The sequence below is a fragment of the Ictalurus furcatus genome, chromosome 6 (assembly GCF_023375685.1).
Source record: "Ictalurus furcatus strain D&B chromosome 6, Billie_1.0, whole genome shotgun sequence".
Classification (NCBI taxonomy): Eukaryota; Metazoa; Chordata; class Actinopteri; order Siluriformes; family Ictaluridae; genus Ictalurus; species Ictalurus furcatus.
In genome coordinates this window covers 5,252,501-5,265,000 of record NC_071260.1, presented here as the reverse complement: position 1 = coordinate 5,265,000, position 12,500 = coordinate 5,252,501, and the positions used below count along the sequence as shown (strand labels likewise).

The 12,500-nt window shown below is 37.8% G+C and overlaps 1 protein-coding gene across 1 annotated transcript in view; it reads left to right on the top strand.

The window, feature by feature from the left end:
* The window catches only part of pde1a (phosphodiesterase 1A, calmodulin-dependent), an 86,960-nt gene that overhangs the window by 65,998 nt on the left and 8,462 nt on the right, over window positions 1-12,500 (top strand). Inside the window, exons 5-8 of the mRNA XM_053626282.1 lie at window positions 3,430-3,496; window positions 6,798-6,914; window positions 10,420-10,560; window positions 10,713-10,813. Coding sequence (XP_053482257.1) covers window positions 3,430-3,496; window positions 6,798-6,914; window positions 10,420-10,560; window positions 10,713-10,813 — 426 coding nt within the window. The remainder of the gene's footprint in view (window positions 1-3,429; window positions 3,497-6,797; window positions 6,915-10,419; window positions 10,561-10,712; window positions 10,814-12,500) is intronic.

The window sequence follows — 12,500 nt, the reverse complement described above, 5'->3', positions numbered from 1 at the left end:
AGGAAAAAAAAGTTCTTCAAGGGTGCTCAGCAGGGAATGCCTATCCTTTTATGTTAGATAGTCTAATAATTTTGGTATATATCAAATAATTATGTTAATGGATAGCAATAAGGATCTCAATCTACTACACATTGAAAATGTTTTTCAATGGTTCTTCAAAGATTCATTGGATAATTATGGCTTATTAGCCTCCACAAAGGCTTTTCTGATAGGGAAACCCATTGCTTCTTATCAAAATAAAAGTCCCAAAGCTCATCAAAAGTCTAAATAAATTCATGATCACACAAAGGAATTTTAATTTTATGGAGGTGCAGTAGGTTGTGCTGCCACCTCACAGCTCCAGGATCCAAACCTGAACTTGTTTTGAGACTGCATGGAGTTTCGCAGCTGGTTCTTCCCAAGTCCAAGCAGGTTTCCTCCATGATCTCCAGTTTTCTCCAACCTAAATTGCCCCTAAGTTTATAAGTGTGAGAATGTGAGTGTGCATGGTGCCCTGTGATGGATGGGTGACCCCCTCTGTTCCCAGAATAGAGTCTGGATCTACTGCAACACAGACCAGGATCAAGTAATTACCAAAGATTATTGAACGAATTCTTTAAAATCGTCATGTAAACCTATTAAGGGCTCCTACAGTCTCTGTTGTAGGGTTGTACAGTAGAATAGAACTTTTATGGATTCCCCAAGAGGAACAACTGAAGATCCGTTAATGGGTCTACATAATGGTTCTACAATCATGTAATTATTACTAAAATAAGTACGCTGTAAGAAGACAACAGCCTTTTGTCAATGAAGAGTAAGAAAGAGTTTGCTGGGCAGGAGAAGGATCTGGATGGGGCAGGAGCTTGTAGGGGTCAGGAGGATAGGGGGGGGTAGACTGCTGGAAGGAAATCTTGAACAATTAAGTATTTTCAGCTTATCCCTCTGAGGAACAGGTGGAGTACCAACCAGAACTGTTCCTTTTGGAAGCTAAGAACCATTAAAGAATTATTTATTTTCTAAGAGTGTATGATCTGGATAGAGCAGAAGTGTGTAGTACTCTGGATGGCAGAAGTAGTATCCAGATGAGTACATAGGCTACAGGATGACAAGTGGTATCTGAATGGAGAAGGAGTTTAGGATGGCAGGATTGGGCTTTGGCTGGAGCAGCAGTTTAGGATGGCAGGACTAACATCAGGATGGTGCCGGAGTTTAGGATAGCAAGAGTAAGATCTGGGTGAAGCAGGAGTTTAGGATAGCAAGAGTAAGATCTGGGTGAAGCAGGAGTTTAGGATAGCAAGAGTAAGGTCTGGGTGAAGCAAGAGTTTAGGATAGCAAGAGTAAGGTCTGGGTGAAGCAGGAGTTTAGGATAGCAAGAGTAAGATCTGGGTGAAGCAGGAGTTTAGGATGGGAGTATTAGGATCTAGATGAAGCAGGAGTTTAGGGTGGGAGGATTAGGATCTGGATGAAGAAGGAATTTAAGGTTGCAGGATTAGGATAATTTTAGTTGATCATCCCTCAAAGGGACTGTGTTTGAATTTGTGTAATGTTGTTTTGGTGCTTGGCCCAAATATATAGTATTCTTTCTGCTCTTTGTTAGGCACACTCTCTCCTTGACCTTTTAAATGTTTGAAAGCCTGCTGATTCAGACTGAATCTCTGTGACTCTGCTGCTCCGGGACAAGCTAAAAGAAGTGTCCGACTTTGGTTCCTGTCCCCATTCTCTCTTAACTTGTGATCACAGCTGATGTGAAAAAATGTTTCAGCTTGCTCAAGGTCACAGAGATGGATGTGGCCTCATCACTACCTCTTTTATATAAATCCATATATCATTTCCATTTCTCTCTCTCTCTCTCTCTTTGTGTGTGTATGTGTATATATGTATATATATATATATAATAATTTATATATATATATATATATATATATATATATATATAAATATATATATATATATATATAAATTATTATTATTATTATTATTATTATTAATTAATTTATTTAATTATTGCTCTTTTTATAACTAGTCTGCATCTTCAACACTTTTGTTTCAGCTTCCTGAAACACTGAAGAACAGGCAGGCTGATCTCTTGTCTCAAACATTTTGTTGTGAACACTATGCAAAATGATCCTGTAGAAGCCATAAGTTGTTTTTTTCATTCCATTTACTTAATATATTAAATCACATTTTAGTTCATTTTAGTACATCAAAATCATGAAATCATAAAGTTTTCATTTTGCTGTTGTTAGTTTGCTATTTTGAAGTCCTGAATTATTAAAAGAAAAGTAAACTTTGGGAAAGCATTGACTTGTTAACATTTTCGTTACATTTACCTTTTCTTCTCTTTTTTGCCTATCAATCGAAATATACTTTATATCCATACGCCTGTCTGCTTACATCCTGTTTTTATGAGCCTTTGTGTTTCAGTTTTCTGAAAATCCGAGGAACTCGCAGGCTGATGGGTTCGCTTGAATCCACTTCCATTTGCTCTTCTTGACCATTCGAGTGGAAAATAAATAACAAAACAGCGAGACTTTTTCTTTACTTGCTTTCTTCTATTATAATCACTTGAAAAGGCAGTTTGTCTGTTTTGTGAAATGGTTTGTTCAAGCTCAATGCTCAATGTGAAAGAGAAATATTGACTTGCCACTGTGGCCTCCAGTTATGTACATAAATCAGAATAGTCCCACATCTTCCTCCTCATATTCTAATGTAAGAGAAATGCTAGATGGAAGTACATGCGATTATTTTTATTTGGGATTTTCCTAAAAATTGAATGGCAGGGATCATGGAAAAGCTCAACAGAGTTGGCAACACCCAAAGGCATATCCATAGTCAAGGTCAAAAATAGGAAAAACAAGGAAATGGGAACTCTCTCTATATGTACTCTATATTACAAATGTATACATGTATTTCTCAATCAAATTAAAAAAAAATAAATAAAAAATAGAAAACCAGCCAGTGCGCATCAAGACTGGGATCCTATGGCATGTAACAAAAAATTCATGTGAGCCAGAGGTTTTTACGCTCATGCAGGTATTAGTCAGTGATCAGTGATGTTGACAGTGCTGACATTTCTACCTTATTTATTTATTTATTTATTTATTTTTTAACCTGTTTTTCCCAAGCGGCATAGTGGTAGAGTATTTAATTTAAAAAAAAAAAAAACTCTTTCAGTTTAGGCCATGACCATTCTGGGTTTAAATCAGAATACAGGCATTTGGAGTGCAAGACAGGTACAGATTCAGGTGCATTACATTCTTAACATATGAATATATTACATACCAGAGTGATGTACCTGTTCACAATCTGTATATATCAGCATATGTAGATGTCAGTACAACAAAAAATCTGTCCTACACTCGGTATATAACCTTTTCTGAGCAGAACTTGTCATTATGGTAATAAGGGGTTTTGGCTGATATTGTGTGTGTGTGTGTGTGTGTTGGACAGGATGTACAGGAGGACGTCGAACATGGCCGGGCTGACATATCCTCCAGCTGTGATCCTCGCTCTTAAGGTATTCAGCGCATCTCATTTTTCCCACCGTCCATATTATTGCGTGTTCATGCATCACATTATAGTAGAATCAAACTTTTTTGTTTGTTTATTATTTTCAAACACAAAATGATTCCATGCAGCAGTTATGAGCTGTTACATGGTGACATTCCAGACTCTTGTAGAGGTATTCCTGTCTTGTGGAAATATTTTACTCTGTCTGGTTTTTCATGCCTGCTGAATGATTGCATTTACCTGGAGCTGAAAACTTGGTTGTTGAGTCAGTCTCCTTGATGGTTGGAGTCTCTGGTTGTTTCTGTGAGAAGGTCAGATTTGACGCATTCCTGTATTTTATAGTCAGTTTAAAAAAAATTAAAAAACGAGTTCAATAGAACTGCTGAATGCTACTTCTGCTTGACATGCAGGGCTTCTCACGCTATGAGAGCAACAACAATGACGATACTTCATTGTGTTATGAGTTATTTGGATCTATGATCTGTGGGAAATGTATAACCGTAATACTGAAGTATTTTTAATACCTCCCGTCATGAGGACAAGAAGTGGGAACTGACAGGGACTTATAGGAATCAAAACAAAAATGTCTTGTACAGTGACTTGTAATAGTGTGTGATGTTGTACCAAGACATCACCGATAGAAAATGGCAAATAGTTTTACAGGTGGTGAGTTGTGCCTGGTTATGATTAACCAATTTACCACAGTTCTTGAAGATTTAAGATTGATTGATTTATTTTTTTTACTTTAATTCACTTTATTGTCCGTCAACTGATGGACATGTGTCTGTTGGTCCCCAAATTGTTCAAACACACACAACAGACACAGCTGTAACGATAGCACAATGACTCAAATACAATGTAATCTGTCGATTAGCTTATGAAAAGAGATTACTAACATTATGAAAGGAATAAAACACTTGTGGGTGTGCTGTGATAGGAAAAGACTGAACGACTGGGTATACCACAAAAGCTCTTATACCACAGAAATTTGCCAGTGATTACAATTTTTTTTAATTTATGATATATGATACTTTTTATCCATTTGTGGTTACATTTAATGTTGTGTTTTAGTTAGTTCCTGTTATGTCTTGCAATTTAAACGATATAAACTGTCTGCAGCAACTTGTTACTGAGAAAATCCAACATCCTTTGTCCAGAATTTATTTTTACGCTCTACCTGTGACTGATACAAAGTCCTGACACTGGAGACTCCTTCCATCAATCTTAAATAAACATCTCTTTAAAGAAAACGTCACCATGTTAACAATTCTTTGTTAAATAACAGCACGTTTTGTGTACACTGTAGAAACATATTAATATAAACCTGTAATTTGAATTACAAATTATTGCCGTGGTGCAGTATGAAATAATTAATACACAGTATATTAACACTCTTACATGCAATAAAAAATAAGCTTGGTTCATCCCTGTCAAATTTTGCAGAGTAATTAAAGTTAATGCATTGTTAATGGCAGTGTTGGACCTTTATTAATAAGATAAAATCACATGACATGAAAAAGATAAGCTCAAAACCGTGTCATCCTATATAGCTTGTCACCATGTACACATTCTTCATAACTACAACCAAAAGTGCAGTATAGACCAATCAGCCATAACATTAAAACCACTGACAGGTGAAGATAACATTGATTATCTCGGTACAATGGTACGTGTCAAGGGGTGGGATATATTTATTAGGCAGCATGTGAACAGTCAGTTCTTGAAATTTATGTGTTGTAAGCAGGAAAAAGGGGCACGTGTAAGGATCTGAGTGACTTTGACAAGGGTCAGATTGTGATGATTAGACGACTGGGTCAGAGCATCTCCATAACAGCAGGAGATGTGGGGCGTTCCGTTATGGGAACTTGTGGGGCGTTCCCGGTATGCAGTGGTTAGTACCTACCAAAAGTGTTCCAATGAAGGATAACTGGTGAACCAGAGGCAGGGTCATGGGTGTCCAAGGCTCATTGATTCTCGTGGGGAGCGAAGGCTAACCCGTCTGGCCCGATCCCACAGAAGAGCTCCTGTAGCACATATTACTGAAACACACAGTGCATCACAGTTTACGTATATGTATTAATTTGGCCTTTTTTAATCAAAATTGACCAAAAAAACCAGGCTTTTAAAGATTAATTAAATCTCAGTAAAGATCTGAGGTGTTGAGAGTTAAGAGTTTTGCTCACAGGCCCAACATTGGGTCTGTGACACTGGGGTCTTTGGGGTTTGAACTCACAACCTCATGATCACAGAATATCAACTACTACACTCCCAGCAAATAAATGTACTGCTCTAAGAAATGTGAAAGTTCAGTGACTTGTACCTGTAGGTAATTTATAAAGTTCTCAGTGTTTAAAAAACAAAACAAAAAAGACAAAACAAATGCAGCACACTCATACAGTACAAGCACCATAGACTGCCATCCACCACCCGATTAAAATGTGTTCAGCGGTGGTCCTGTGGTGGCCTCTTTTTTATCTGATAGATACAGAGTAAGTGTTTTTAATAAACTGGCAATCTGATACAATAGTGGAACTATAACGAGCACTTTAATTCAGACCAAATCCCAAACAATTACACATATTCAGTGAAAAAAATAATAAAATAGCCCGCTATTTGATGTCTCTCTTCACGGATCACTCGGCTTTTAAATACACAGTTTATTATACGAGCAGAATAATGAGGTGTTTGATAAATCGGGGGAAAAAATCTCCTTTAAAGGTAGCAGAGGAAAAAGTCTGCAAAAGTGCAATGAATCAAGTAAGGGACAAATACTAGAAAATGGCATTGTATAATGTAAAAGATAACAAAGCATTCTAGGTGAAGGCAAGAAAAAAGCAGCATACCATACCATGAAGCCAAGTTCATTATGTTCTGTTATCACGACATTTCAGCTGTTGTCCCATTTACACCAGGGCTACGTCGCAGTGTTAAGAAAATGGACGCTTTACTAGATGTTTTGCTTTGTGAGGAAACGTATTGTCTTTTTATTAAGCTAAAATTCTACACGCGCGCACACACACACACACACACACACACACACGTATTAATAGGCTACTGTTATACATTTGTTGCTATGGTTACACCACAGAATGCTTTATCTCACTCTCTGGTTGTTTCATGTCACTGTAGTCTATAGATCATTTGTTTTACACCGAATGCTTAATAGAATGTTCAATTCTGGTATCATACACAGTAAGCAATTTTCACATGTTACACATAGAATTCAGACTGGGCTCTGTAGTGAAGTGTTGGAAACACTCCACAAAATGCATAAACGTGTGTGTAAACGGGTTCTGTCGTGTTCGCAGGACGTTGATAAATGGTCATTTGATGTCTTCACGCTTCACGAGGCGAGCAGCGAACACGCGCTGAAGTTCCTGGTGTATGAGCTGCTCACCAGATACGACCTGATCAACCGCTTCAGGGTGTGTGAGATTCTCTTTACACACACATACGCAGACACACGTCACCAAAAAATAAAAATAGCTGTTGCACTTGGACATACTCATGCTGGGAAATCCAAGTTTAGGCTTTGGCTCTGCAGAGAGAAGACTCCTACACACACACATTATATGCACACACTCTTACTGCTCACTTTTTGGATTTCCTTTCTTTTTTTTTCCTCCTCCTGCTCTTTCATCCATGTCTGTGTATATTATGATTAAAGTGTTGCCAATACTTCATACCAAAGATCATTGTTACATGCTACATTCTACCAAGACCAAATTAAGATTAAGTTAAGATTCACTCACTTTATTTTTCTTTCACACATGTAGCAACCCAGTCTTTACCCCAGTCTTATTCAAGGCTACCTTTCAAACTCCTTCTCATGACGTCTAAAGCGCTGAATTGTTTAGCTCCAGTGTATCTTGCTGATCTCCTGAAGCTGTATAGCCCATCATCCCATCCTGAGTACTTTGCTCAAATATTGGCTCAATAACTGTAACCCTGACCAGGATAAACTGGTGACTGAAGATGAACGAATGAGTTAATTGTAGAGATGCACCGATGTATCTATTTTTCTTTAATAACATCCGATGATCAGGGCCGAATATATCCTGTCAATCAAAAGAGGGTGGGTAAACATGTCGATTTTGTGCTGTGTGTAAAGATGATGTCTCTTGTGTGGAATGATGACAAAACTGCAGTTTGTAATCTCTGTAATCTCTGCACTGCTAAAATTTTACACTGGAAGTGAGCAGAGATGAAGCGGGAGTTTCGGAGTCGAGTCTAATTTTTATTTAATTTTTTTGCCGCGCTGCTCGAGCTGAATTAAAGCGCCGAAAAAACACAGAAAAATATATTTGTAGAGTAGTATATTTCATATGTTAATATATAAAGTTTATATTATATATTACCAGTTTGATGTTCAGTGATGAAGTAGAAATGCTTTTGTTTGTGGTGAGTGAATGTGAGACTAACAGGAGGTTTTTTAGAATTCAGTCAATGTTAATATGAATTAATAACATTCAATAAGTTAAGAAATCTTACTTTAATCTTCAGAATTTAGTTCATGTGTTCATGTTAATTTGAGTAATGTGTGTTCTGTTTATGAGACCAGTTACTGTGAAACAACTTGTTGAAATGGAGAGAATAAAATTTTTATTTGCATTTCCTTCAGAATTGTGGGATTAATTATTATTAATTTAAAAGAAGATATAAAAGGCAGAACTATCAGTATCGATTATAGGTATCGGCCGATATCACTCTGAATAATCGGTTATCGTATCGGCTGAGAAATCTAGTATCGGTTCATCTCTAGTTAATTGTCATGTTATAGAGAAGAACTGGATGGTGGGTGGATGGTAGTTGGTAGGTGACCATATTGGGGAGAAAATGGAGGAAAAAATAAAACAAAGCAATTTATTTTTAATGATACAATATATGAGCCTATTTGTATTAACCTATCAACCAACCAGTATATCTGGCTTTGTTACAACATAGACAAGAACGAGGTAAATGAAGCAGCGAGAGTAGGAGGACTGCAGGCAGAGCATTCGAAAACTTCTTTCTTCATTTCTGGAGGTTTATATTGTTCACAGTCAGCAGCTGTTCTGCTATTTTGCTCTCTTATAGGAACACCCTTTAGTGCACCTTTGACGGCAAGTGTTCATCATCGCAATGTTCTCGCTTGCATTTCTCATGTGTAGACGAACACCTCTGAGTCTATGAGTCTTTGTGTTTGTGTTTGCGCGTGTGTAAGCCTTTTGCGTAACCACATCCGTTGAGAGAAATCAAGACAAAGGTTGAGACGGAACACTGCAACAATAATTTCATCATTTCTGAGTTTCCAACTGCAGAACCGTTAACGTCAGTATTCTGGGTTTTACTCATTTAAACACGACTCCCTAATCACATTGTGTATCACTTATCATATTACTCGATCACTCCCTGGACAGTTACACAAAGAACCATAAAACACTCAAAATACAATTGATCCTGAAATTAACCAGCCGTAATAATAGTAAGACACAATATTGGACAAAAAAAAACAACAATTTCTATAGCCATGATGAAAACAGGTTATAAATCACCTCAAATGGTAACTACACGGCAACTAAATGAGAACTAAAGAAAAACATACTGCGCTATATAAGAGCACATTACCAGTTTGCACTATTTTATACCTAGGAAGAGCAGGCGGAATTAATGAATCATTAACAATTCATCCACTCACAGAGCACCAAGAAAGCAAGGAAATTGTGCAGTGCATTGTATTAAAATGTTCCCATTTAAATTGTGAAGGGCTGACATTAAAGAAACATTACAATGAAGATGACAATTTGTGCGAGTCACAGGCAGTTGGTGCCATGTGATTGAATAAAGCCAAACATGCTCATTAATTATTCATCAGTTTCTCAACTCATCCTCAGAAAAACATCGCTAACCTTTGGGATCATATGAATTTGGGTATGTAGGGCACTGCGAACATGGTTCCTTAGGAACATAAGACATCTGAGAACATCCATCCATCCATCTTCTATACCGCTTATCCTTCCTTCAGGGTCACGGGGAAACCTGAAGCCTATCCCAGGGAGCATCGGGCACAAGGCGGGGTACACCCTGGACAGGGTGCCAATCCATCGCAGGGCACACTCTCATGCAAATTCACGCACCCATTCATACACTACGGACACTTTAGACATGCCAATCAGCCTACCATGCATGTCTTTGGACTGGCGGAGGAAACCAGAGTACCCAGAGGAAACCCCCGCAGCACGGGGAGAACATGCAAACTCCGCACACACAGGGCCACGGTGGGAATCGAACCCCCAGGCCTGGAGGTGTGAGGCGAACGTGCTAACCACTAAGCCACCAAGTGTCACAACATAGGCCTCTGGAAGTAAGGGGAAATAAGTATTCAGACCCTTAATATATATAGTGCCCAAATACTTTAAAAAAAAAAAAAAAAAAAAAAAAAAAATAACCAAAAAAAAACAACACATTGTTGTTTATGCTTATGAATACAAGTTAATATAAGTCATGAAGTCAAGTTAATTTGTAGTTTGAATGCACTGGAAGTGTATTAAATAACAAAAAGAAAAGTGTCCCAAATGTTTTGCCAAAATTGGAATGAAATGTAATCTTCATCATTGCTGTTGGTGCAACAGTATTTTAGACACTTACGTAGATAACATGCTAAGTTAGCAACTAGTAAGTAACAGCTAGTTAGTGTATTAGCTCACTAGGCAAATAAAAATAAAACAATTCAGGAATGTTGGGTGATGGGTATGTAAAAATATATTTTTTATTACTATTATTAAATTATATGTAATTACTCACATAATTAAGTGCCTATTACGTTTTAGACAGTGATCATCTAGTATATCTTGGAGATAACAGTTTATGCTTTTATGTTTTGTTAACAAGCTTTGGCAGATGCTGGTCAAGGATATCATGTTATAATGGCTTGTGTTTGTCCTTACGCAGATACCCGTGTCTTCTCTGGTGGCATTTGTGGAGGCTTTGGAGGTTGGCTACAGCAAGCACAAAAATCCGTACCACAACCTGACCCACGCTGCTGATGTCACCCAGACCGCACACTATCTGATGCTCCACACTGGCATTATGGTGAGCGAAGGAAAAAGTCTCCTTTTAGACTAACTATGGCCAAGTTTCATTTTGGCAATATTTCATCAAGTAGGTTAAGATAGTACGTTAGCGGTCATTTGTCGAGCTTTCGACACTGTTCAGTGACTGTTTTGTGCTTTGGTGTGTCCTAGCACTGGCTCACCGAACTGGAAATATTGGCCATGGTGTTTGCTGCTGCTATTCACGACTTCGAACACACTGGGACGACCAACAACTTCCACATCCAGACCAGGTACACATGCCCTGCTGTCTCATCCCACTGATCAGATCTATTCCATAGGTTCTATTCAATGGCAGTTTTTTAATATAAATTTTTCCATATTTCCAAGCAGTGGAAATCGTGGCCATGGCTCATGGTGGTCTGGAGAAATGGTGGCTCAGTGGTTAAGGCTTTGACAGGTTATTAGTTCAAATCCCAGTAATGTCTTGAGTAAGACCCCCAATAGGGCCTGATTGGTTTACAATAAGTATTACAGTATTGGAAAACACTAAGTAGTGAACAGAAAAGGAGGAGTAAGGAGTTGGATAATGGCGGCAGTTCTGATCTCTTCTCTGAATGCGTCAGACTCTCTGTTGAACTTTCTGCTGATATTGTTGCTGTTTTGTTGCGTTTCCTGCCAGATGACCTTCGTCTCGCACCGACTCATAAACCTCAAAGACGCATGTGTTTGCCAGGAGACAGATTTCATGCTTTAATTCGTCATCTCCTGCTGTCATCCTGAGTGTCTCAAAAAGCAAAACAATGATTTTTGCTTTCATGCGGGAAAAAAAAGTGGTGATTTTTAAACAGTATATAAACCTTTATTTTTCCATCACTGATAAATGAGAGATGTAATACATGGGAGATGATTTCAGTTGAAACGCAGGGTTTTTGGTTTGTTTTTTTACCTTCAAGATGTCAATTTCTCTTTAACCTCTCCCTGTATTTCTTCTGATCTCCGAAGCGCTCTGATTTTCCCATTCCCAAAGGGAACAAAATCCATCATAGTTCAGCAAAAGCGATCAGCAGGTGTGAGGATGTGCTGTATTCAGAAAGATTAAAGGGGGGTATACATTTTCTTTTTTACATTATTAATGTGAAGCGCAGTACAGGGACTGTATGAATCTGAATTGTCCAGCGATGATTTATTGGCAGTTATGTTGACTATATGTTGAAGAGGGGATGGGTGGACGTGTGGGTAACCTATTTGGAAATAAAAAAAAAATTAAATGTTCTTATAACTAACATCATTAACTGTCTTTAGAGATTTTTTTTTATCTTTAGAGAATTTACCATCAGTATTAATAAACCAAGATAATAATGTTAACAAAGTAGTTCACACAAGTGAAAATTAGTTTACAATAACCAACAAAGCCCTAAGAAACCATGCATTATTATTATTTTTTTTTTTTCTTGTTTTCTCATGATCTTGACTTAATTTTCTTGTGATCTGAACATTATGGATGAACCGGTACATTTTTACTTTGATCAGGACTCACTCAAGCTGAAATAGCTCTAGGTCTGTCAGTGATAAAAGACTTCCACACACTTGAGAAGGGGACATCTGTCTCTCCTAATGCAGAGATAAAGTCCATCTCTACAGCGGGGAATTATTACATTTATGAAGGTGATGGCGAAGACGCCAATGTGCATGCAACACCTGTCCCATTCACAAGGCGTGATATTTTCACGTAACTTTTTATTATGTCGAGATCACGAGAAAACAACTTTTGTTATGTCGAGATCACGAGAAAACAACTTTTTCCCCCATTATTCCCCAAAACGTGATCTCCGCTCCTCCAATTCTTGTCTTTTAACCATCCCTCAGACTCCAAATTCTCCAAAACTGTGGAACTCACTACCCTCTGATCTTAGAGAAGCCCAGTCTTTTAGTGTATTTAAATCTTCTCTTAAAACGTATTTCTTTAAGATAACTTTT